Raw genomic sequence first — 26,690 nt, forward strand, 5'->3', positions numbered from 1 at the left:
ATAAGTATGTTATATAGGATCAGAATTCAGAATCAGGTTCATTATCATTGAGCATGTGAAATTTTGAGCGTAAGATATTCTGCAGATGCCGGAAATTTTGAGCAACACACAAAATGCTGGAGGAACTCAGAAAGTCATGCAGAATTTGTGGATGGCAATAAACAGTCGATGCTTGAGGCTGAGTTCTTTCAGCAGACTCTTTATCCCCCTCTGATGCTGATGCCCGATTTGATGAATTCCTCCATGATCTTGTGTATGTTGTCATGAAATTTGTTTTTGTGGTGGTAATGCGGTGCAAGACATAAAAAGTACTGGAAGTTACAACAATAGGTAAGTAACTAAATAGCTCAGAAGAGAAATATTAAGGTTGTGTCCATGGGTTCATGAAATCTGATGGGGATTTCAGTTAATTGGTGAGAGGTTAGCGAGATTTGAAAGAGCTAATTTGGAACAGAAACCTTCATATATACAGTATACTTGAAAAGCAGTGATTTGCAGGTCTATGGATGAAGAGTGGAGAAGTGGGTTTAAGCTAATGTCCATTTTGCTCAGTATGGGAACAATGGCTAAACCAATCCCTTTTTTGCATCAAATTCAATAATCATGAACAGTAATAGTCCTGTACTAGATGCAACACAGTAAACCTCATAGTCCAGTGTAAGAAAGTCTGGATTCACATGTTCATTACAGCTTTAAATAAATATTTTGTGGAATCTCTGGTCTTTACTGTTATATATTATTCCTTGATGAAAAGTATAATTTTGAGGAATTTGAATTAAATATCTCCCTGATGGCTTTTGGTGACAATTTATCAAAAGAAACTACTAGCTAAGACTCAACTGTATAAGGTCACAGTTTTTCCAGAAAGAGAGAGTAGAATTGTTGGTTCCAGGGTTTTAAATGTTTATTTAAGTATTTATTGCCATATGTTATGTATCCCCAGGGTTCATTTGTTCTGTGGACTGTCACTTTAAACGCTGGGAGAATGAGACTGACTTTTGGACACCTGAATTCCTACTGATTACAAAGTTGCTTGGTTACTATGGTGAGAGAGGTGGAGTTATTTGATGGACAATCGATGTTATGGCATCTCTCCAGCTTGTTTTCGATAAACAAGGACAGTCACAGACACACAGACACACACAGTTAGAGTCAAGATGGAGTCGGTCAATGGAAGACACCAGTGAGTCAGTCGCTGGTTTAAACTCTCAGTAGCCCAAAGGGGTGAGTTCAGATCGATCCAGAGTATTGAAAAATGACTCTCACAAGTGCTACAACTAGAAAAAGTTTGCAGAGAAGAGAAGAGGGGAGAGGAAGGTTTGAAACAGAAGAAACCTAGTGACAAAGAGATCACTGTTTGTACTCTCTCTCTAAGTAGCCCATGAGGGTGAATTTGTTTCCATTCGAATACGAAAGTGTGATTGTCACATAGTTAATTCACAGGAGTGGGTTCTCTGGTGAGGGGAAAACCTTTGTGAGTACCACGTGATTGTTTACCCTTTTGTCTGGGTGTGGTAGTTCACTGAAGAAAGGCACCCCTGTGGCAAATCAATTTTGGAGTTAGTTCATATGTCATGGAACTGGATAAGTTACTATCACGTTGTGTGTGATTAGGTACCCTTGTGGAATCTACCAGTGTGTCAACCCTTGCCTGGGTGGTGGTTCCCTTGAAGATGGTCCCCTTTGTGATAAACTACTTGGTGATAATCCATACGTGGATTCTGTTTGAGTATCCTGTGGCTTCCACTTTGAGATGTCCCGTAGCTGAATTCGGGTGTGGTACCACCTGTGTTGAGAGGATATTCGTTGAAGATCACTGTCGATGATACTTCGTGTGTGGAGTGGAACAACTCCGGAGATAAAACCTACTGCTAATGTTATTTTGTATTGCTGTCATGGAATCTGTGGAATATCGACTTAATTGCCTTCTCACAACATTCGCCTTTGGATTATAAACATCTCACATTAATTAACCTGTGCACTTGAACTGAAGATTTCTTACATACCATTGTAAGACTGTATCACTTGCCACCTAAGCTTGAATAAGTTTGGGAACTTTTTTTTACACCTATATATGCATAACACTGTTAACTCTTGATTTACCTGGTTTAAGTTACTATATTATATAGTTACTAATAAAACAGCGTTTTGTTTACAGCAAAACCAGACTCCAGGTGTGTCCTATCGCTGCTGATACTTTTACAGGGTTGTGTGTACGTAACACATATAGCGTGGAATAGGCCCTTTGAGCCCAATATAATCCTAGCCTAATCACAGGAAAATTTACAATGAACAATTAACCCACCAATCAATAAGTCTTTGGACTGTGGGAGGAAACTGGAGCAGCTGGAGGAAACACACACGGTCACAAGGAGTACATACAGACTCCTGACAGTGCGGTGGGAATTGAACCATGGTCACTGGTACTGTAAAGCATTGTGCTAACCATTATACTACTGTACCTTGTTGTAAGGGAAATTGTAGCGAGTAGGCCACTGGGGATGGAAAGTTATAAGCCATTGTGCCAAGGCTTAATTACAATATTTAATGGTACGTAAAGGCTAAATAATTGGGTACACTTAAAACTGAGGTTGATAGGTTCTTTTCTTTTTACAATATTTTTATTCAGAAGAAAAAAAAGATTTACAGAGTGCAACACATAGATACATCTCAACATAACTTGTGTACATTCATATATTGTAATAAAATTGATCAAAATGTTATAGCATAACACAGGGGTGTCAAACTCATTTTAGGTCATGGGCCGGATTGAGCAAAATGCAGCTTCATGCGGGCCGGATCAGTCGGACGCGTGCGAACGCAGCTTTCGTTGCCTCTGTTTTTTCAGCCTGCTCTCATGTGTCTCAGTCTCTGCTATAACTACAAAGTGTTTCACTTTACAAATTCCGTTTCTTATGAAGAAGACTGCCGAGCAAGACTGCCGAATAAACACTAAAAACCCTGAAAACCTGGTACCTGAATAAACTCAGCATTAGCCATATCATACGCCATAGGCGCTTTGATTACTGGGGCCAGCTTTAATAGTAATTAGATATTATCTCGCGGGCCAAAGATAATTCCACCGTGGGCCGGATTTGGCCCGCGGGCCTTGAGTTTGACATATATGGCATAACACATAAAGGTATACCACTCTGTAATCAAAAACTTAAAGATAGGTCATACGTCATAAAATAAATTTTTTTATATATAAAAAAGTTAACCCCCTACCAACTACCAAAGAAAAAAAGCTGATGGATGACAATGGATAATTAGAAAAAAAACATATTCACTTAAGAAGAGAAGATAAAAATATACATAAAAGTCTGTGCACTGTTAAACTTTATAGATTGGAAACGTAATTTAGGAAAGGTCCCCAAATATCATAAAAAGATTGTTTCGAATTTAAGACTGATAGGTTCTCGATTAGAATGGACATCAAAGATTGGGGGAGAAAGTGAAAGAATGGGATTGAGAGGGAAAATAAATCAGTCATGATGGGATGGCAGAGGCATCATGGCCTAATTCTGCTTCTATGCCCTATGGTTTTATATGAAAGATTTTTTCACTTACTTTTCAACAAAAAACAAACCTATGCAAATACGGATTATTTGCTTATCTGCCTAAATCAGGACCAGTCACCTGTATAAATTACCAGCTAAGTCTTGGGTGGTGTATTGTCATTAATTATTTGCATAGGGATTGGTTATTTGATATGGAGAAGGTGAGTGTAAGATTTAATTGAGGTGTTCAAAAAACAAAGGGTTTTAACAGGGTAAGTAAATCCTTTTCAACGGCAGAAGCATCAGTAACCAAAGGGACACAGACTTAAGGTAACTTACAGTGGAAACAAGAGGGAGATAGGGGAAACATTTTATTTTAGGCATTGGGTTATAAGAGCTAGAAAGCATTCTCTGAAAGACAGGTAACTGCTTTTAATTAGAAGTTGGTCAAATAATTGAAAGGTAAAAGCAATTTACAGGTCAAGAGGGTAAGAATTGGGGTGAGGAAAGCTTTCAAAGAACTGGGATAGACAATAAATGCAAGAGATTCTATAGCTGCTGGAAAATACACACAAAATGCTGGAGGAACTCAGCAGGTCAGGCAGCATCTACGGAAAGGAATGAAGAGTTGACATTGGCCCGAGTACAGATGAAGGGTGTTAGCCTAAAATGTCGATTGTTTGTTCCTTTCCATAGATGCTGCCTGACGTGCTGAGTTCCTCCAACATTTTGTGTGGGCTAGACAATACTGTGAGGAATGGCCTCCACTATATCTTCATACTAGGCACCAACGCTGATTATCATTCCATTTTAGCCACTTGGAAGTTTTCAGAGCCCTAGTTTGGATCTTCCATGAAATGGTTGAGCTTTTGACTGACCTAGTAATGACTGCATTAATTTCAAAGTGCAAAACAATGTCAGAGGGATTTAACTTTTGGCAGTTCAATGTCCATTAACAAGAAATCTTTAACTGTAAAACATCTACTGACCTTTCAGTTGGGATTGGGATGTGACATCACAGCAGACAAATGTAGTTCGACTAGACTCATATTTCTGATCAAACTCTGCTTTCGTGACTGCCCCTAGCTCATGGTTGATATCACACATAACCACCTGAAAGATGAAGAGAATTCCTTTACAACATTGACAACATGTGATGAACTATGAGCTGTTAAACCACTTCTTCCATGTTGTCCCTTCAGCTTGAAGATAGCAGAAGCTCCTGTTGTTTGTTTGAATAAGAATCGTAATAAGTGGACCACAGCCGTCCACAGCAGCAATGTATCCCATAGAATCATCACGCTCTGGTCAAGGAATTCCTCATATCTGTTCTAAAGGGATGTTCTTGTATTTTGAGGCTGTGCTCTTTGCTTCTAGACTCTCCTCTCCAAATCCACGCTATCTAGGCCGTTCAATATTTGATAGCTGTTTTTTGAAATTCAATGACTCTTCTATGTTTCTTAATGGTTAATTAAATGGTGAAATGGGGACACCTCTTTTTCCCTTATCAGGGAGACAGAGAACCTGTGGTATGTTGAATTGCTTGGTGAACAAATAGTCTTTGGGGTTCTGCAAGAATGTGTGTCTTTATTGATACTTAGCTACACACTTGAGTGCTCGATGGGGGGGGGGAATGATGATTTTTTTGCTGGTGGGAGGGGGAATCATTGCTTTACTGCTGCTTATGCATGGGATGGGGTGCTGGGGGGGCTTTGGGGTTCTAACATTTAACTTCCATTCATTCTTTGGAGCACTCCTCTGTTTTCTTGGATGGTTGTGAAGAAAAGAATTTCAGGATGTATATTGTTGAACCTATTGAATTTGAAATAGTCACACCTTATAAGTGAAACTGAATTTTAAGTTATTATTAGAATGAATTCCCTCACTGACTCTCTAATATTGATTCTCTGCTGCCTTATTTAGACCTCGCTGTTGCACATTCCCACCTGACAAGGAACCTTTCATTTCCCAAAGAATCAGGACAAAGTGTATTCATTTGAATAATTTAAACAAAAATATAAAAATGATGTGGAATGTGGCAGAGTTTGGGGAGTGGGACTTCATCTCAAATCTTTCTTTTGTGCTTTGTAAATTGTTTAAAATAACGTCTTCATTATTTTCCCAGTTCACTGTCTGTGGTTATTCTTCATTGCACTAGGGTGCTTAGCCAGCTTAATTGAAGCATAACAGGTGGGTTAGGTGGGTTTGTGTGAGCTGATCTTGGCAAGCACCAGCATCAAAAAAAGACGTTTGCCTGCAGTTTGCCTTAAGCTTGTGACAAACATCATTTTACTGCGGGTTACAAAATCCTGGCCAAACCTTTCATGCAATGGTCATGGGAGCTTGCCATGCTCAAGTTACTGCCCTCATTTTGGAGTTCAAACTGCTTCTGAAGTACATCAATTAGTGCAAGCAGCTTTGAAGTCAAATAAGGTAATTAAATGCTTGTCTTTCTTTCCACTTAACAGTGTGCTTGAATTGTTTCATATGGCTTCTGCTCTTGGAGTCACAGAACACTGTAGTGCAGAAAACAGCCCTTCAGCCCATCTAGTCCATGCCAAACTGTTATTCTTCTTAGACACATCGACCTGCACCCAGACCATACGCTTCCCATCCACGTATTTATCCAATGTTGAAATCGAACAAGCATCTGTCACTTAGCAGCTCGTTTTGCACTCCCACCACCATTTGAGTGAAGATGTCACCCCTCAGGTTCCCCTTAAATATTTCACCTATTTCCTCCTCTTGTGGAAGATATGCCCTGAGAGAGTACCACTACCTTTGCATATCTCAAATACAATTCAACAATGCTATTTCCAAGACCTCAGTTTCTTGTTAATAGGCTGACTTAACAGTACAGTGATAACTGTTAGAAATATTAGTGGATGAATTTTTCATGTATTTGAGTGACATATTTTCTTTTGGGTGCAAAAATGAAAGTATGATTTAAATGGATTACTGTACGATATTTCTCTCCAAGCTTCTATTACGCATTTCTATTATGAATGAAAACTCTTCGTGTTACCCTTGGTCTAAATCCTGGAACTGCTGGAAGCATTCATTTTGAGATTGGAATATAAAAGCAAGGATGTAATGCAGGTATTGATCAGACAGTTGGAGCATTGTGAGCAGTCTTCAGCCCCTCATCTAAGAAAGGATGTGCTGGCATTGGAGAGGGTCCAGAGGAAGTTTGCAGGATTGAACCCGGAATGAAAAGATTAATGTTGATGGCTCTGAGCCTGTACTCACTGGAGTTTAGAAGACTGAGGGGGGAATGTATTAGAAGAAAATATTTATATTTATCACAAACAAGAGAAAATCTGTAGATTACTGGATATCTAAGCATAACACACACAAAATGCTGAAGGAAATCATCAGGCCAGGTTGGATCTATGGAAAAGAATAGACAGTCAAAGTTCAGGGCTGAGACCAGTTATCAGGACTGGAGGAAAAAAGATGAGAAGTCACAGTAAGAAGGTGGGACAAGTGGAGGAAGAATTATAAGGAAGTAGGTGATACTTAGAAGAGGTAAAAAAAAGCTCGGAGAGAAGCTGTTTTGTTTTTAACTGATCAGGGCAAAGAGGCTAGACTATGCAGACGCGTGATGTAGCGCGCCAAAGGTTTAAAAGAAAGACCGCCATATACAGTGGCCATTGTCGGAGCGGACTGAGGCAGACTGGGTCACCTTGGCTCAATCAGGCTTCGGCGAGAACAGGCAGAGGCGAGGTTTGAACGGGCAATGACTGCGCAAGCGCGTGAAAATCGGCCTCTGAGATCAGCGGGAGAATTTTAAAAACGAGCAGAGGTGGAGGACGAGCTTCACTCCAGGTGAGGTAAGGCTGGTTAAGCTCCTTTAGTTAATCTAATTAGATTAGGAGTAGGTAATGGAGGCAGCAGTTAGGGCAGTTGAGTGCTCCGTTTGCAGTATGTGGGAAGTCAGGGCAAGCACAGCTGTCCCTGATGACTACACATGCAAAAGGTGCATCCAGCTGCAGCTCCTGACAAACCGTGTTAGGGGACTGGAGCTGGAGCTGGATGAACTTCAGATCATTCGGGAGGCAGAGGCAGAAATAGACAGGAGTTTCAGGGAGATAGTCACCCCTAAGAGTCAGGAGATGGGCAGCTGGGTGACTGTCAGGAGAGGGAAGGGGAATAGACAGAATGAGCAGAGCACCCCTGTGGCCATTCCCATCAATAATAAGTATACCGTTTTGGATACCGTTGGTGGGGATGACCTACCAGGGACAAGTTGCAGTGGTTGCGTCTCTGGCACCGAGACTGGACCCTCAGCTCAGAAGGGAAGGAGGGAAAAGAGGAGAGCAGTCGTGATAGGGGATTCAATAGTTAGGAGGCAGATAGGAGGTTCTGTGGAAGAGATCGAGAATCCTGGATGGTCTGTTGCCTCTCTTGTGCCAGGGTCCGCGATATCTCGGATCGAGTTCTCAGTATTCTCAAGAGGGAGGGTGAGCAGCTGGATGTCGTGGTCCATGTAGGGACCAATGATGTGGGTGGGAAGAGTGAGGAGGTCCTGAAAGGTGAGTTTAGGGAGCTAGGCACCAAGTTAAAGGACAGGATCTCCAAGATAGCAATCTCAGTATTGCTACCAGTGCCACGTGCAGGTGGGTTTAGAAATGGTAAGATAGTGCAGATCAACACGTGACTGAAGACATGGTGCAGGAGGGAGGGCTTCAGATTTATAGATAATTGGGCAGTTGTCCAGGGAAGGTGGGATCTGTTCTGATGGGATGGTTTACATCTGAACTGGAGGGGGACAAATATTCTTGCAGGTAGGTTTGCTAGAGAGAAAATAAAAGTGGATAAATCTCCAGATCCTGACAGGATATTCCCTAGGACCTTGAGGGAGGTTAGTGTAGAAATAGCAGGGGCTCTGACAGAAATATTTCAAATGTCATTAGAAATGGGGATGGTGCCGGAGGATTGGCGTATTGCTCATGTGGTTCCATTGTTTCAAAAGGGTTCTAAGAGTAAACCTAGCAATTATAGGCCTGTCAGTTTGACGTCAGTGGTGGGTAAATTAATGGAAAGTATTCTTAGACATGGTATGTATAATTATCTGGAAAGACAGGGTCTGATTAGGAACAGTCACAATGGATTTGTGCATGGAAGGTCATGTTTGACAAACCTTATTGAATTTTTTGAAGAGGTTACGAGGAATGTTGATGAGGGTAAAGCAGTGGATGTTGTCTATATGGATTTCAGTAAGGCCTTTGACAAGTTCCGCACGGGAGGTTAGTTAGGAATGTTCAATCATTGAGTATTAATATTGAAGTAGTAAAATGGATTCAACAGTGACTGGATGGGAGATGCCAGAGAGTAGCGGTGGATAACTGTTTGTCAGGTTGGAAGCCAGTGACTAGTGGTGTGCCTCAGGGATCTGCACTGCATCCAATGTTGTTTGTCATATACATTAATGATCTAGATGATGGAGTGGTAAATTGGATTAGTAAGTATGCAGATGATACTAAGGTAGGTGGCGTTGTGGATAATGAAGTAGGTTTTCAGAGCTTGCAGAGAGATTTAGGCCAGTTAGAAGAGTGGGCTGAACGATGGCAGATGGAGTTTAATGCTGATAAGTGTGAGGTGCTACATTTTGGTAGGAATAATCCAAATAGGACAAACATGGTAAATGGTAGGGCATTGAAGAATGCAGTAGAACAGAGTGATCTAGGAATAATGGTGCATAGTTCCCTGAAGGTGGAATCTCATGTGGATAGGGTGGTGAAGAAAGCTTTTGGTATGCTGGCCTTTATAAATCAGAGCATTGAGTATAGGAGTTGGGATGTAATATTAAAATTGTACAAGGCATTGGTAAGGCCGAATTTGGAGTATTGTGTACAGTTCTGGTCACCAAATTATAGGAAAGATGTCAACAAAATAGAGAGAGTACAGAGAAGATTTACTAGAATGTTACCTGGGTTTCATCACCTAGGTTACAGGGAAAGGTTGAACAAGTTAGGTCTTTATTCTTTGGAGCGTAGAAGGTTGAGGGGGGACTTGATAGAGGTATTTAAAATTATGAGGGAGATAGATGGAGTTGACGTGGATAGGTTTTTTCCATTGAGAGTAAGGGAGATTCAAACAAGAGGACATGAGTTGAGAGTTGGGGGCAAAAGTTTAAGGGTAAACAGAGGGGGAATTTCTTTACTCAGAGAGTGGTAGCTGTGTGGAACGAGCTTCCAGCTGAACTGGTAGAGGCAGGTTCGGTATTGTTACTTAAAGTAAAATTGGATAGGTATATGGATAGGAAAGGAATGGAGGGTTATGGGCTGAGTGCAGTTCGGTGGGATAAGGTGAGAGTAAGTGTTCAGCACGGACTAGAAGGGCCGAGATGGCCTGTTTCCGTGCTGTAATTGTTATATGTTTATATGGTTATAGGTGAAACTGGGAGGGGGGAGGGGTGAAGTAAAGAGTGGAGAAGTCGATTGGTGGAAAAGATAGAGGGCTGAAGAAGTGGGAATGTGACAGGAGAGGATAGAAAGCCATGGAGAAAGGGAAGGGGGCAGAAGACCAGAGGGAGATACTGGGCAGATAAGGAGATAAGGGGAGAGATAGAGAGAGAGAAGTGGAAATGGGGAATAGTGAAGTGGGGGGCCATTACCAGAAGTTCGAGAGATCGATGTTAATGCCATCATGTTGGAGACTACCCAGATGGAATATATGGTGTTATTCCTCCAACTGAAGTGTGGCCTCATCATGGCAGTAGAGGACTGACATGTCAGAATGGGAATGGGAAGTAGAATTAAAGTGGTTTGCTGCTGGGAGGTTCTGCTTTTTCTGGCAGATAGAACATAAGTGCTCATGAAGTGGTCCCCCAATCTATGTCAGGTCTGACCGATATACAGGAGGCCACACGGGGAGTACCAGATACATTGGCTGAGCCTGACAGACTCCTGGGTGAAGTGTTGCCTCACCTGGAAGGAATGTTTGAGGCCCAAATGTTAGTGAGAGAGGAGGTGTAGGGGTAGGTGTGGCTCTTGTTCCACTTGCATGGATAAGTACTGGGAGGGAAATCAGTGGGGAGGGACGAAAGGACAAGGGAGTCACATAGGGAGCGATTACTGTGGATTACTATGCTTGGTGTTGGGGGTCACATTGGAGATGCTGGAAGTTAAGGAGAATTATATGCTGGACACGGAGGCTATTGGAATGGTAGGTGAGAACAAGAGGAACCCTACTCATGATGGGGTGGCAGGAGGATGGGGTGAGGGCATGAAATAGAAGAGTTACGTGTGAGGGCTGCGTAAATGGTGGAGGAAGGAAAGCCCCTTACTTTGAAGAAGGAGGACATCTCATTAGTTCTGGAATGAAAAGCCTCATCCTGAGAGCAGATGAGACTGTTCCTGGTCTGAGTCTGGGTCCTGATGAAGGGTCTCAGCCTGAAACGTCGACTGTTAACTCTTTTCCTTCGATGCTGCCTGGACTGCTGAGTTCCTCCAGGATTTTGTGTGTGTTACTTTGAATTCCAGCATCCGCAGATTTTCTCTTGGTTGTTAATAATAAACCTTATTCTGATTCTATTTCTGTTTCTGATATTATCTTTATGGACTTTTTAAAGACACTTGCCACAGCCCTGCACGGTAATGCGGAACACAGTGTTAAGGTACGGTACTGCGCGGAAGTCTTAGGCACATACAGGATATATAGCTAGGATGCCTAAGACTTCTGCACAGTACTGTTGTAATTTTATGTATTGCTCTGTAATGCTGCCACCAAAGAAAACAAATTTCGTGACATTTGTGAGTGATGATAAGCCTGATTCTGGTATGGGTCTCCGTTGTGGATTGAGGGTGGGAAGGAGGCAGGGAGAGGCTAATCATGGCTGGGAAAAGGGAAAGGGAGAGGGGGAGGGAGCGGGAAGCACCAGAGAGATATTCTGTAATGATCAATAAAGCAATTGTTTGGAATCAAACGACCTTGACTGCGCCCACACGAGCCCCAACACCCCCCCCCCCACCCACCACTGCTGGCACTCCTTCTCTGCCACCTGCCCCATGCCCTCCTGCAGTGCTCCACCCTCACCATTCCCAACATTCTTTGCTCCCACCAGATATCCAAACTCGCTGTCTGCTCCATGTTGACAAACACAGTACTGTGCAAAAGTCTTAGGCACCTAGCTCTCTATATATGTGCTTAAGTCTTTCGCACGGTACTTTACATGGAATACAAGGCAAATCAACTAACTGCATACAATATTGCATTTGTGATTAGAGGCAGAAGATGGTGGAAGAAAGATGGTTTTCTATTTGCAAGTACCGGACCTTTATGTACTGCAGGGGTTGGTGCTGATTTTTGTTGCTTGTGATGCATATTGGATGTGAATGTAGGAAACATAACTTAAAAGCCTGCCCAGCCTGCTGGTATTTTTGGGTAGCTAGGATGGACTTTTAAGACGACAGCAGAATATAAGGAACAGAGGAGGAGTATTGTCAGATTGAATTTAGTACTGATACCTGCAAAGTGATGACTTTTTAGAAGTCAGCTAAGGGGCTAGGGCATATACAGTAAATGGTGGGACACAAAGGTATCCTGATGAACAGAGGGACTTTAGACTTCCAGTGCATAGCTCCCTGAATGTGGCAACAGAATGAGACAGGATGGTAACAGGTCATCAAAACGAGAGATTCTGCAGATTCTGGAATTCCACAGCAACACACACAAAATGCTGGAGGAAATCAGCAGCTCAGGCAGCATCAATGGAAATGAATGCACAGTTGACGTTTCAGGCCAAGATCCTTCTTCAGGACTGAGAACAGGTGGTGGTGGGGGGGTGGGGGGGAAGATGTTGGAATAAAAAGGAAGGGGGAGGAGTTTGTTAGTGTTGCTTTCTTTCATAAGTTGGGGCATGGAGTTTATGTTGCAAATTTGCAAAACACTGGTGTCACTAACATTGGAGTATTGTAGCATTTCTCATCAAGGCACAAGAGGGAGGCTGTCACTGGTCTGGGAGGAGTGTAGAGCAGATTCACCAGGATGTTTCCTGGATTGGAGGATGTTCATTGTGCGAAGCGTTTGGGCAGACAGGGAATGTACTTCCTAGGGTGGAGAAGGCTGAGGGGTGATCTGATGGAAGTATATAAAATTTGAATTTGAATTGACTTGATCACCTACATCCTTCATATACATGAGGAGTAAAAATCTTTACGTTGCGTCTCCGTCTAAATGTGCAATGTGCAACTTATAGTAATTTATAATAAATGGTATGTACAACAGGACAGTCAATATAACATAGAAATACAATTGTATCAGTGTGAATTAATCAGTGTTGGCCTGATGGAAGAAGCTGTCCCAGAGCCTGTTGGTCCTGGCTTTTATGCTGCTGTACCGTTTCCCGGATGGTAGCAGCTGGAACAGTATGTGGTTGGGGTGACTCGGGTCCCTAATAATCCTTCTGGCCCTTTTTACACACCTGTCTTTGTAAACATCCTGAATAGTGGGAAGTTCACATCTACAGATGCGCTGGACTGCCTGCACCACTCTCTGCAGGGTCCTGCGATTGAGGGAAGTACAGTTCCCATACCAGGCAGTGATGCAGCCAGTCAGGATGCTCTCAATTGCACCCCTGTAGGAAATTCTTAGGATTTGGGGGCCCACGCCAAACTTCTTCATCTGTAAATACCAGCTCCATCTTTTTCACCACATCCTGGTATTACAGGATGTTCATTGTGCGAAGAGTTTGGGCAGACAGGGAATGTACTTCCCAGAATGGATAAGGCTGAGGGGTGATCTGATGGAGGTATATAAATTTGAATGTGAGATCCACGTGAGATCCTCTGTGATGTTTATGCTGAGGAACTTAAAGCTGTTCACCCGCTCAACCCCAGATGCAAATAGGAGAACCATATTATGAGAACCATAGATACGGTCATTAATCAGAAACCTTTTCCCATAGTAGGGGTTATCAAAAACAAGGCAGGAGAGGTTTAAGGCAAGCAGGAAAATTATTTTTCTACCCAGAGAGTGTCTGATATCTGGAATTTGCTGCCAGTTGAGTTGAAGGAATCGGATACAATCACTATGTTCCATTCAGGCAGGGATTTGAATAGGCAAGATATGAACTTACAACAGACAAATGAGATAAATGTAGATGTTCCAAAAGATCAGTACTGACGTGGCCCATTTCTGTGTTGTACATCTCTATGACTTTATGAACTTCATAAATCATTGAAATCCTTCTCAGAATCAGAATCAGAATCTGGTTTAAGCTCACCGGCATATGTAGTGACATTTGTTGTCTTTGCAGCAGCAATACAATGCAATACATAATAACAGAGAAAAAACTGAATTACAGTAGGATTACATATATATATATATAAAATTAAATAGTCAAATTAAATAAATAGAGAAAAAAAAGGGATAGAAAAGTAGTGAGGTAGTGTTCATGGGTTCAATGTCTACTCAGAAATCAGATGGTAGAGGAAAAGAAGCTGTTTCTGAATCGCTGTGCCTCAACGTACAGTTTTGAAAACCATCTTCCAGCTGAAGGTCTAACCAGAGTTTTAATATCTAGAGCATTTTCAGATGAAGGGTCTCCATCCTGAAATGTATCTTGGACCCCCCCTTTGCTGGTCTCACCGATCACCTGCCAGCTTGTACTCCTTCTCCTCCCCACTACCTTCTCATTCTGGCTTCATCTCACTGTCTTTCCAGTCCTGGTGAGGAGTCTCAGCCTGAAGCATTGATTGTTTATTCCTTCGCACAGATGCCGCCTGACCTGCTGACTTCCTTCAGCATTTTGTGTGTGTTGCATCCTGAAACATGGTCTCTGTTGCTCCTTCCACAGAGCCTGTCTGACCTGCTCTATTGTTCCAGCATTTTACTGTTTCATTTGCAGTTCTTAAAAAAAAAAATTCACCAATCTCTAACAAGATCCTCCTATTTCAAAGTTAGAAGTACGTTCATTATCAAAATATGTTTACATAAAACAACCCTGAGATTTGACTCCTAACAGGCAGCCAAGAAACAAAGAAACCCCCAAAAAACTCATATTTATGAAAAAAATACTGTCTAACACCCAATGTGCAGAGAATAAAGCCACATCATGCCCATAAGAAAATAAAAGAATAAAATAACCAATTAAAAGACTGTCGAGCACCCAACATGCAAAGAACATCATGAAAATAGTAACTACAAGCAAATAACGTTTCCGAAGTGAAGTCCATAAAGAGAGCTTGAGACGAGGAAAGGTCATGTAGCAGCGATCTTAATCGGCCAGTACCTCACCTCGGACCCTGACACCTTGACCTTTTCATTCTGGCCCCCTGCTTAAATCTCCATCTGAACAATGGCTTCTGCCACTTGGATATGCCAGACTTCACCATCTCAATTTTGGCCTGTAAATATCAGTCGAACATTGTGTTCAGGGCCGTCGATACGCTCTGGGGCCTGGACCCTGCTCTTTCATGCTCTTCCAGGTGCTTTGTGACGGACCCGCCACCTCGCCTTGCCTCAGTTCTGCCACATTGAATTGCCTCCAAGTCCAAAGGGAAGTTACAGACTATTGCGATGATGATTTGCCAGAATAAGCAAGAGTTAACAAAGTATTTAGTTGCTATCCTTGTTTCATTAGCCATCAGGCAGAAGTCGCTGAGGTTCACCTTAAATGATTTCTGTACCCAGTTTAGAATTCTACAGTTGTCTGTCCTAATTTAATGATTTCCTGATGAAATATTACTATTTACCCTTCCGGTATGTTCATTGTAATATGACTCCTTCAGATACTGGGTTATGACCCAAGGAAAAATTGGCTGGAGTTGCTTAGCCCTTTATGGAAGGGTGTTTATTAAGTGCTTCAAAAATCAAACTTACTACAATGAGTGAAAATAGTGAAAAGAAAACTGCCAACATTTACAAAAAGGTATCTACTGGAAAACACAATTACAGCTTCATACTTATTCTTCCAGTGTGATCTCCTGACAGCCCCTATCTCTCTCCCTACTGAGAGCGAAGAGCTCCATTTCATTAGGCACCAGGACATACCATCCTTAATCATCCACAAAGTTAACTGAAGACTACACATGAATTAGACTATGATGCACCCCTCAATGTAGTTACAATCATATTACAAAATAAACAAGAGTATCTACCTTAAATACGATATACAAACAACAAATACACAATTGCACATCCCCAGTACTAAAGAAATGGGATATTCTGCTGGGTATGGTTGGAAAGGCACCATTAAGCCAGCCTGAGTGCATCAGCTCTGCTTAGGAATCATTATGAGAATATACCGGGGAGGACGTTGAAATGCAAAGACAGCAGAATGGCAATGGGGGGGGGGGGGGTGGGGGTGGTGTGTGTGTGTGTGTGTGTGTGTGCGCGATTACTAAGTGCGCTCCATCACTATCTATGTATCTCATGACTTTATACAGCTCTATAAGGTCAATCTCCTACACTCCAAGGAATCAAGGAAGTCATGCCTGCAGAACCCCTCTCTCTATAACTCAGCCTGCCAATACTGTAAATCTACAGTATTTTATTTTCTGTGTGTTGTATGCACCTACATTCATGTGATGCTGTTCCAAGCGAGATTTTCATTGCACATATACTTCTCAGTACGTGCTCACATGACAATAAACTTGTCCCGACGAGACCTGACTTGATCACCTTGTAAGCTTTCTTTGCATTCTTGTCAGGTTAATTACGTTTTTCCACCAAAAGGGTAACCAAGTCCATACAAGTGTTCCAGGTGTGGCCCTAGCAACATCATGTACAACTGCAACGTATTTTGATTGACACCACCTCTTTATTTTGTCACGGGCTCTGGACTGCCAGGGGATGACCATCCTTTGTGGGAGCTGTGTCATGCTTGGAATGAGCAGGTAACTCTAAGACTGTTTTCCAGTTCCCTTTGGACTCAAAATGTCGACCGTTCATTCTCTTCCACAGATGCTGCCTGGATGCGTCAGGCATCTGTGCATGTTGTTGAAAATTTCCAGCTCCTGCAGGATCTTTTGTGTCTACTTCCTGATCTAATTCTGGTTCCACCTGCCATTCAGGTTTCCCTTAAAGAGTCTCATTATCACCTCCTTTACTAATCAGAATCCACACCGGTAGTGTTTTATGTTCCTGCTTACGTCCCTCCAATAGCTGTCTCCCATCTTCACATTTCCCTCCCCCCACCTTCTAACATCTGTCTCTCATTTTTGTTTTCTTTGCCTCCATCCACAATTCACCCATCTCCCAACTACACCATTCTCAAAAGTTCAAAGTGTTCGATGACATATACTTTGATTGCAAGTTTACTTTGAACTTTAAAACTTCTCCTACCTCTACCTGTCACAGTATATCTGTCATCTTTCACCCTTCTTTGGTCCAACTGTCATCTCAGACTCCTCGTCTTTATACTGGCCATTTCACCTCTCCACATTCAGTCCTGTTGCAGTGTTTAGACCTGAAACATCGATGATTCTTTTGCTTCTACAAATACTGCTTGACTCTCTGTCTTCCTCCAGCGGATTGTTGCTTCAGGTTCTGGCATCTGCAAAGTCCCACTTGGGTGGAATATTTTGAACCTGTTCAGATCAGTTGTTGGAGTGAGGGAGTTTTGAAGACATTTTTATCCTCTCTCTTGTCCAATATGAGGTTCCCACTTGCTTTAAGAAGACCATGGTCATCCCAGTGCCAAAGTAAAATAAAGTCACACGCCTCAATGACTACCCACCCCCTGCTCCCCCCACAATGGCTCTGAGGGATGGCAAGGTAGCGTAGTAGTTAGCATAATGCTTTACAGTATAAGGATCAAGGGTTCAATTCCCATCATTGTCTATAAGGGGTTCATACATTCTCCTTGTATCTACATGGGTTTCCTCCGGGTGCTCTGGTTTCCTCCCACAGTCCAAAGATGAACCGGTTGGTAGGTTAAGTGTCATTATGAATTGTTCTGTAATTAGGTTAGGGTTAAATCAGGGGTTGATGGCTGACGTGGCTTGAAGGTCCAGAAGGGCCTTTCCGTGCTGTATCTCAATAAATTTTTTTAAAATCTATCATTGTGAAATGATTTGAGAGTCTGGTCATGACACGCATCAACTCCCGTCTCCCAGGCAACCCTAACCTACTGCAATTTGCCGACTGTAACAACATGTTCACGGCAGTTTCTCTGACCCTATACACCTCTAACAAAGGCATCATTGCAAGACTTTTATTTATTAACTCTAACTTTGCCTTCAATACTATTCCAAACAAACTCATCCACAAACTCCAGACATGAGATTCAGCACCTCTCTTGACTTGACTTCCTGACCAACAGACAGCAGTCTGTAAGGACAGGCAGCAACTTCTCTGCCATAATTATCCTCAACACTGGTGGTCCACAGGGCCACATCCTCAGTCCCCTACTCAACTCCCTCTACAAATTCTACTCTAATTCATTCTATAAGTTTGCAAATCACATCTCTATGCTGGGCCTGGTCTCAAATACCAACAGGAGATAGTGAGCCTCATGACAGAGTGCCATGATGACAACCTTTCACTCAATGCGGCCGGTCATTGACTTCAGGAAGCAGGGCAGAACACACACCTCTGTATGCATCATTGCTGCTGAGGTGAAGATAGTTGAGAACTTCGAGTTTGAAGTATAATAGCTTGTTCAGGCCCAACAGGTAGACACTATGGCCAGGAAAACACACGAGCAGCTCTACTTCCTCAGAAGGATAAGGAAACTCGGCACATTCCAGTTGACCCTCAACAACTTTTATCGATGCAGCAATGAAAGTATCCTACCTGGATGCAGAGGTTGGTAAATCAATCAACTGCTCTAGCCAAGACCGTAAGAAATTCCAGAGATTATCGATGTAGTTCAATCTATCATGAACACCAGCTTCCCTTCCATAGACTCTGTCCACACTTTCCGCTGCCTTCGAAAAGCAGCTAGCATAATTTAATCTTATTTATTTATAGAGATACAACACCAAGTAGGCCCCTCTGGCCCTTTGAGCTGTGCTGCCCAGTAATTCCCCAATTTAATGCGAACCTAATCATGGGATGACTTACAATGACCAACTGACCTACTAAACGGTACGCCTTTTGGATTGTGGGAGGAAACTGAAGCACCCGGAGAAAACCCACATGGTCATGGAGAGAATGTGCAAACTCCTTACAGGCAGTGGCGGGAAATGAACCCGGGTCATCTATATTGTAAAGCAGCATGCTAACCATTATGCTACCATGCTGCCTCCCTCAAACAGCTTCGCCCTCCCACACCCCACCCTGTCACCCAGAAGATACAAAATCTTAGAAACATGCACCACCAGGCTCAAGGACAGCTTCCATCCTACTGTTATAAAACTCTTGAAGGGACCTGTCGTACAAAAATTGTGCCCTTTGACCCTTGACCTCATAATTTATCTTGTCATGGCCCTTGCACCTTATTGTCTACCTACACACTGCATCATCGCTGTAACGGTAATGTTATATTCTACACTCTGTTACTGCCTTATCCTCTGTATCACCTTGGTGTACTGATGTGATGAAATGCTCTGTATGGATGGCATTCAAAACAACATTTTTCACTCTATCTCGGTACATGTGACAATAATAAGCCAATTACCAGCCCCAGTGTTACACACACTCCAGGTAGACATGCTCAGAAGCATGCCAACAAGAAATAGAAGTTGATGAAATATTTTCAGCCAACATCAGGTTGACCTCTGGAACTTGCACGCTCTCCCTCTGACTGTGTGGGTTTCTTCCAACTGATCCGGTTCCCTTCCCCTTCCCAAAGACCTGTGAGTAGGAGATTAATTGGCACATTGAATCGCAACTTGTGTGCAGGTCTTTGGGGAGGTGAGAATGAAATGAGATTAGTGTAGATCAGGGGTTCCTAACCTTTTTTTAGGCCATGGACCTTGGGAACCCCTGGCCTCGATGAGGATTGCTCTAGGTTGTAAGGGGACATTAGTGTGGTGAATTCCTCGGAGTGGTGATCTATGGAATTTGTTGCCACAGGCGGCTGTGGAGGCCAAATTGTTACAAATATTTAAGGCAGATGTTACAGGATGCAGAGTTGGGCTGAGTAGTGGCAGATGGAGTTCAACCCGGAAAATTGTGAATTGATTCATTTTAGCAGGTTGAATTTGAAGGTAGAATATGGTGCTTACGGCAGGATTCTTAGCAGTGTGGAGGAACAGAGGGATCTTGGGGTCCACATCTCTCAAAGTTGCCACGCAATTCTGTAGGGTTATTCAGAAGGTGTATAGTATGTTGACCTTCATTATTTGGGGTATTAAGTTTAAGAGTCATAAAGTAACGTTGCAGTTCTGTAAAACCTTTATAAGACCCTGCTTGGAATTTTGTGTTCAGTTCTGGTCACCTCATGATAGGAAGGATATGGAAGCTTTAGAAATGGTGCATGTCTAATGAAGATAGATTGAGTGAGATAAGGATTTTCTGTTTGAAGTGAAAGAAAATGAGTGGTGACTTGATAGAAATGTACAAGATAACAGGCACAGATACAGTGGATAGTCAGAGACTATTTGCGAGGGCAGAAATGGCTAATACAAGGAAGCATAATTTTAATATGATTGGAGGAAATTACAGAGGGGGATATCAGGGATACATTCTGTACAGAGAGTGGTGAGTGCATGGAATGTCCTGCCAGGGGTGGTGGTAGAAGCAAATACATTAGGGGCATTTAAGATGCTCTTAAATTGGAACATGGATGATAGAAAAATGGAGGGCTATGTACAAAGGAAGGGTGAGATTGATTTTGGAGCATGTTAAAATGCTGGCACAACATTGTGGCCAAACATTTATTATAGTAAGATACCACTAACCACTCAATGGTAAAATAGCATAGCATTTTGTTTTTAATTTGTTGAGAACTGGCCGTTACATTGGCAAGGCCAACTATTACCCTTCACTTCCACACCACACTGCTCTGGGCAATAGAGTGGGGCAGCTGGTTGAACTACTCCAGTGCCACGGGGCCAGTTATGACCTCTGTTTCTGTCAAGGATCAAAGATCAAGAGGCAACTTTATTCGCCAGATACACTCAGCAGCCTCTTTATTACAAAGGTACATCTGCTCATTAATACAAATAACTAATCAACCAATCATGTGGCTGCAAACTCAATGCATAAAAGCACACAGACATGGTCAAGAGGTTCAGTTGTTGTTCTGACCAAACATGTGCACCTCTTTCACCTCAGATGGTTGAAGAAGTTTGGTACAGGCTCTCAAATCCTAAGAACTTTCTAAGAGCATTCTGACTGGCTGCATCACTGCCTGGTATGGGAACAATACTTCACTCAATCTGGAGTATTCTGGAGAGAGTGGTGCAGATAGCCCAGCACATTTGTAGGTGTGAACTCCCCAGTATTCAGGACATTTACAAAGACAGGTGTGTAAAAAGGGCCCAAAAGGATCATTGGGGACCCGAGACACTCCAACCACAAACTGTTCCAGCAGTTACCATCTGGAAAACAGTACCACAACATAAAAGCCAGGACCAACAGGCTTCGAGACAGTTTCTTCCACCAGGCCATCAGACTGATTAATTCATGCTGATTCAATTGTATTTCTATGTTATATTGACTGTCCTGTTGTACATACTATTCCTTATAAATTACGTTATGTCCCCGTCACATTGCACATTTAGACGGAGACATAACATAAAGATTTTTACTCCACATGTATATGAAGGATATACGTATTAACATAAATTCGATTGAATTCAGGATGGGGAAGAGATGTGGTCTAGGTGAATTTGACTGTGGAATTACAATTGGTGCAGACGGGATGGTTCTCCTGAACATTGCATACATGCTATGTTGCCGCTGGAATGTTTGGTGAGACTTGTAGGCTCCCCTCAAATCTTTCTTAGCCTGTGCTGGCTGTTAATGCAAACAATGTACTCGACTGTATGTTTTGATGTGCATGTGCTAAATATATGAATTTCAAAATGATTGTCTGGCTGTGCCAGTAAACTGAAGTTAAACAGAAAATGAGGCATGTTTGTCCACTGTGTGACTGTGATGTAGGTCTGGCTAATGTCACGCAGGCAGCTGGAACTAGTTTTGATTGGCTTCATGGTTAGCACATGGTCCTATTTCTGTGCTCTATTATTCAAGGTGAATATACCAATGTATGTTACATATTAGGAGGAGGAATAGGTCCTCTGGATCTTCAGACCTGCTCTGCTATCTAATGACAACATAGGCAATCCAACTATAAACTCTGTTCCATATTGCTTTGTAGCTGAAGAAAACCCTTCACCCACTTGTTACCAATTATTAATCTACATGGGTATTAACAAGTGTTAAAAACATTCTGCTTCTGCCACACAGTGAGGAGAGACTCAGCAAACTCCGAGAGAAAAAATAAGTTATTTTTAAACCATAATGTTCCCCAAGAGGAAATGAACATAGAACATAAAACAGTACAGTGCAGGAACAGACCTTCTGGCCCACAATGTTGTACTGAAACATTTAAATTAGTAATCAAATTGCTAACTAAACTAATCTCTTCTGCCTACGCAATGTCCATATCCTTCCATTTTTCTCACATTCTGAACACCTCTTAAAAGTCCCTAATGTTTCTGCTTCTACTACCACCTCAGGCACCCACCACTCTGTGTAAAGAAACTTGCCCCTCATATCTCCTTTGCAATTGCCCACTTTCACTTAACGCTTTCAGTTCTAATACTCTGGTATTAGACATTTCAATCCTGGGAAACAGATACTGTCTGTCTATGCCTCTCATAATGTTATAAACCTCTATCAGATCTCCTCTCAGCCTTCGCCACTCCAGAGAAAATAACGCAAGTTTGTCCAGCCTCTCATTGTAGCACACGCCCTCTAATCCAAGAGGCATCCTGGGAAACCTCTTCTGCACCCTCTCCAAAGCCTCAACATCCTTCCTGTAATGTGGTGACCAAAACTGCATACAATACTCAGATAGCCTAACTCAAGTTTTATAAAGCTGCAGCATAACTTCCTGACGTTTGAACTTAATGCCCCAACTAATAAATGCAAGCATGCTATATGCTTTCTTAACCATCCTGTCAACCTGTGTAGACACCTTCAAGGAGCTATGAACTTGGACCCCAAGATCCCTCTGCTCTTCCACACCAATAATGGTCTTGCCCTTAGCAGCATACTGTCTTCTTACATTTGACCTATCCACCAAGGTGCAACATTTTACATTTGGCTGGGTTAAACTCCATCTGCCATTTCACCAATCTTGGTATCATCTGCAAACTTACTAACCTACCCATCTACATTTTCACCCAGGTCATACTGTATATATACATCACAAACAGCAGAGGTCCCAGTACAGATCCCTGAAGAATACCACTAATCACAGACCTCCTGCTAGAATAATTCCCTTTGATTAATACCCTCTGTCTTCTATGGGCAAGCCAGTTCTGAATCCAAATGGCCATTTCACCATGGATCCCATGCATCTTAATCTACTGGATTGACGTCCGATGAGAAACCTCGTCAAAGGTCTTACTACAATAGGTGTTTGGAAATGTTCTTTCCAAATCCACCATCAAAGCAGCCAGGATCTGTTAAGTTTCCATAATGTCACATCTCTTCTAAACTCCAATTGATAAACTGGTCTATCATACATATGAGAGACTCTGCAGTTGCTGGAAGTCTTGTGTGGCACATACAAAATGCTGGAGTAACTCAAAAGGCAGCATTTATGCAGTGGAATAAGTAGTTGGCATTGCAGACTGAGATCTTTCATCTGCTCAGATCTGTCCATCTGTTTTATCTAACCTTTACTCATTAGACAATCACTTTAAGTAACAGCTGAGTTAAGTTTTTCTAAATTACTTTCAATGTATTAACATCCTTCCTTAAATAAGACCAAAGCTATGCATGGTACTTCAGATGTGAACTCACGACAACTTATATAAAGAAATGATAACCTTCCCACTTTTGAGTTCAGTTCTCCAAGCAATTAACATTCTGTTAACTTTGCTATTTCTCGCAGTACTTGCATATTAGCCTTTTCTAGATTGTGCACTTCAACACTGATGTAATTTCTCTTACTTACTTACTGCCTGTTATGCCACTGGTGTTTAGGGCAGCAAAGGTGGTCCTCCATTTCTGTCTGTTCATATGGTCGCCCACAGTTGTAGAAGGATTCTTCATTGCTGCTCCCATACAGTTTTGTTTTTACCAGTCTGGATTGTTAGCCCTGAGTTGTACTCCCAAACCTGGAGGACTGGTGGACCACTCTTAGTCTGGCCTCTACCCTTTGACCTGTTTGGCATGGGTGAGCCTACCAAGAACCAAAGCACAAGGCCCTGACTCCAGCCAGTGCAGCTCTCCAGGACATTTAGGTATGCAAGCCTCCAAACTCTACAATGGAGTTGTGGTCCTCTTGGAGAATCTTTCCTTCTGCATCTCATTATTTCTATTTCCATTACTTCTTTTTCCATTTATTCTAAATATTCTGTGGAAATCTCTATTTCTACACTTTCCAATATTATACACCAGTTTCTACTTCCTTCCCCATTCACTTACCTATTTGTATCCCCTTTGTATCCCCTTGTAGCCATCTTGTACCTCCTTCACAATTTACATTTCTAACTACTGTACCTTTGTGTTATCAGAAAAAAGTAACAACCATACCTTCTCACCTTCATCCATTATTGACATAAATTGTAAAATTTGGGGCCCTAGAACTCATCCCTATGGCAGTCCAGTCTGGTCAAAATGGCACCAAGCCGCAGTTTCATTGAGGTTGTGGCTCAGACATAGTTGTTTTTAAGGTTCGCAGGGATGATTGAAGAGTCAGAGTGACAGGTTAGGGTTTAGGGACAAGGATGTGGGGGTATTAGAAGACAGGCTGGAGCTTAAGGCTCCCCTCTGTGCTCTGCGTTTGAAGGCCGGTGATGTGGATGCGGGGCAAAGGGCATCTGTGGTCAGATGTCCTGGGTTTGGCGGACAGTTTGTGCCAGTGAGTAGGAGGGTGGGAGAGCGGAAAAGGGCTTGTTCTACTGTTGTTGTTTTGTGTGCTGTTCTGCTGAACATGGTGGACATGCTACGTTGATTCCTTAATGTGTGGCAATACTTGCGGGCAGCCCCCAGTACATCCTTAGGTTGTGAAGGTAGTTAGCACTAAAGGAGATGAATCTCAAGGGCGTCTAATGTATAATAAATGTACCTTGAAATTTGAATTTGAACTTTAAGATTTATTTCACTGTATGTTTTGATGTACATGTGACAAGTAAATGAATCTGCATCTAATTACCATAAAAATTCTATATATTGCTGTTCACTTTTTCCAGACAGAACAGAATTAGGCCATCATGTCTGTTCCACAGTTCCATCATGGCTTCTCCGCAATTAAATCTGGCTGATTTAATATCCTTCTCAACCCCTTTCTCCTGTCTTCTCCACGTAACTATGACACCCTGACTAATCAAGAATCTCTTAATACCCAGCGACTTGCCTTCCACAGGCGAAGTCATTTTCCTTTTAATCAGCCAAATTGTCTATCTGCACCAATATTTTACCTGCTGCTAAATTTTATTTTCCTCATAGCCTTACCAAATGCCTTTTACCAATTAACATATGTTTTTGGTGTATAGTTTATTATTGTCACATATGCTGACACCCAGTGAAAAAGTTAGTTCTGTAAGCCTTCCATACTGATTGTTTCTAAACATAAGTACACTGTGGCAGTAGAAGGAAAGACAACAATGGAATGCAGAATATAGTTTTACAGTTACAGAGAAAGTTCAGTACATAAGGTCACATTAGAGTAGACTATGGTCTCCAAAGTTCATCTGTAACATACAAGAAACCTGTTCAAGAGTCTTAAAACAAATCACCAACTGTCAGACCTACAGGAAGGACAAAATTGCAGCCAGCAGGGTGAGTATCAGTGATTTAGGGATACAAAATCATAAAGGTAGCAAATATGGTACTCAAAATGTTATATCCCAAAGCATGGAATTTAAGAAATAAGGTGACTCGTGGCTGAAGGATGGTTGTAGTTGGGAGCTGAACGTCCAAGGTTATATGTTGTATTGGAGGAATAGGAAGTTAGGCGGGGAGGGGGGGTGGCATGGTTCTGCTGGTAAAGAATGGCATCAGATCAGTAGAAAGATGTGACATAGGATCGGAAGATGTTGAATCATTGTGGGTTGAGTTAAGAAACTGCAATGGTAAAAGGACCCTGATGGCAGTTATATACAGGCCTCCCAACCGTAGCTGGGATGTGGACCTCAGATTACACAGGAAATAGAAAAGGTGTATCAAAAGGGCAATGTTATGATGGTCATGGGAGATTTCAACATGCAGGTCAATTGGGAAAATCAGGTTGGTAATGGATCTCAAGAGACAGAGTTTGTTGAATGCCTATGAAATGGCTTTTTAGAGCAGTTTGTCGTTGAGCCTACTAGGGGATCAGCTATACTGGATTGGGTGTTATGCAATGAACCGGAGGTGATTAGAGAGCTTAAGGTTAAAGAACCCTTAGGAGACAATGATCGCAATATAATTGAGTTCAACTTGAAATTTGACAGAAAAAGAGCAGAGTCTGACGTAGCAGTATTTCAGTGGAGTAAGGGAAATTACAGTGGTATGAGAGAGGAGTTGGCCAAAGTAAATTGGAAGGAGCTGCTGGCAGGGATGTCAGCAGAGCAGCAATGGCGTGATTTTCTGGGGGAAATGAGGAAGGTACAGGAGAGATGTATTCCAAAAACACAGAAATAATCAAATGACAAAATAGTACAGCCATGGCGGACAAGGGAAGTCAAAGCTAATGTAAAAGCAGAAGAGAGAGGACCATTCAACAATGCAAAAATTAGTGGTAAGACAGGGGGTTGGGAAACTTTTAAAAACCTACAGAGAGCAACTAAAAGAATCATTAGGATGGTAAAGATGAAATATGAAAGCAAGCTAACAAATAATATCAAAGTGGATAGGAAAAGCTTTTTCAAGTATGTAAAAAATAAAAGAGAGATGAGAGTAGATATAGGACCATTAGAAAATGAGGCCAAAGAAATAATAACAGAGGACAAGGTGATGGCAGATGAATTAAATTAGTATTTTAGATCAGTCTTCACTGTGGAGATGTGCCTGATGTTGAAATGTGTGAAGGAAGAGAAGTGGGTGCAGTTACTATTACAAGACAGAAGGTGCTCAAAAAGTTGAAAGACATGAAGGCACATAAGTCACCCAGACCAGATGAACTGCACACTAGGG

At 42.1% G+C, this 26,690-nt stretch overlaps 1 protein-coding gene across 1 annotated transcript in view; it reads right to left on the reverse strand.

Annotated features, from left to right (window-relative positions):
- The window catches only part of LOC140728921 (15-hydroxyprostaglandin dehydrogenase [NAD(+)]-like), an 80,518-nt gene that overhangs the window by 50,116 nt on the left and 3,712 nt on the right, over nucleotides 1-26,690 (reverse strand). Inside the window, exon 2 of the mRNA XM_073048023.1 lies at nucleotides 4,490-4,613. Within this exon, the coding sequence (XP_072904124.1) occupies nucleotides 4,490-4,613 (124 nt within the window). The remainder of the gene's footprint in view (nucleotides 1-4,489; nucleotides 4,614-26,690) is intronic.

The sequence above is a fragment of the Hemitrygon akajei genome, chromosome 6 (assembly GCF_048418815.1).
Source record: "Hemitrygon akajei chromosome 6, sHemAka1.3, whole genome shotgun sequence".
Classification (NCBI taxonomy): domain Eukaryota; kingdom Metazoa; phylum Chordata; class Chondrichthyes; order Myliobatiformes; family Dasyatidae; genus Hemitrygon; species Hemitrygon akajei.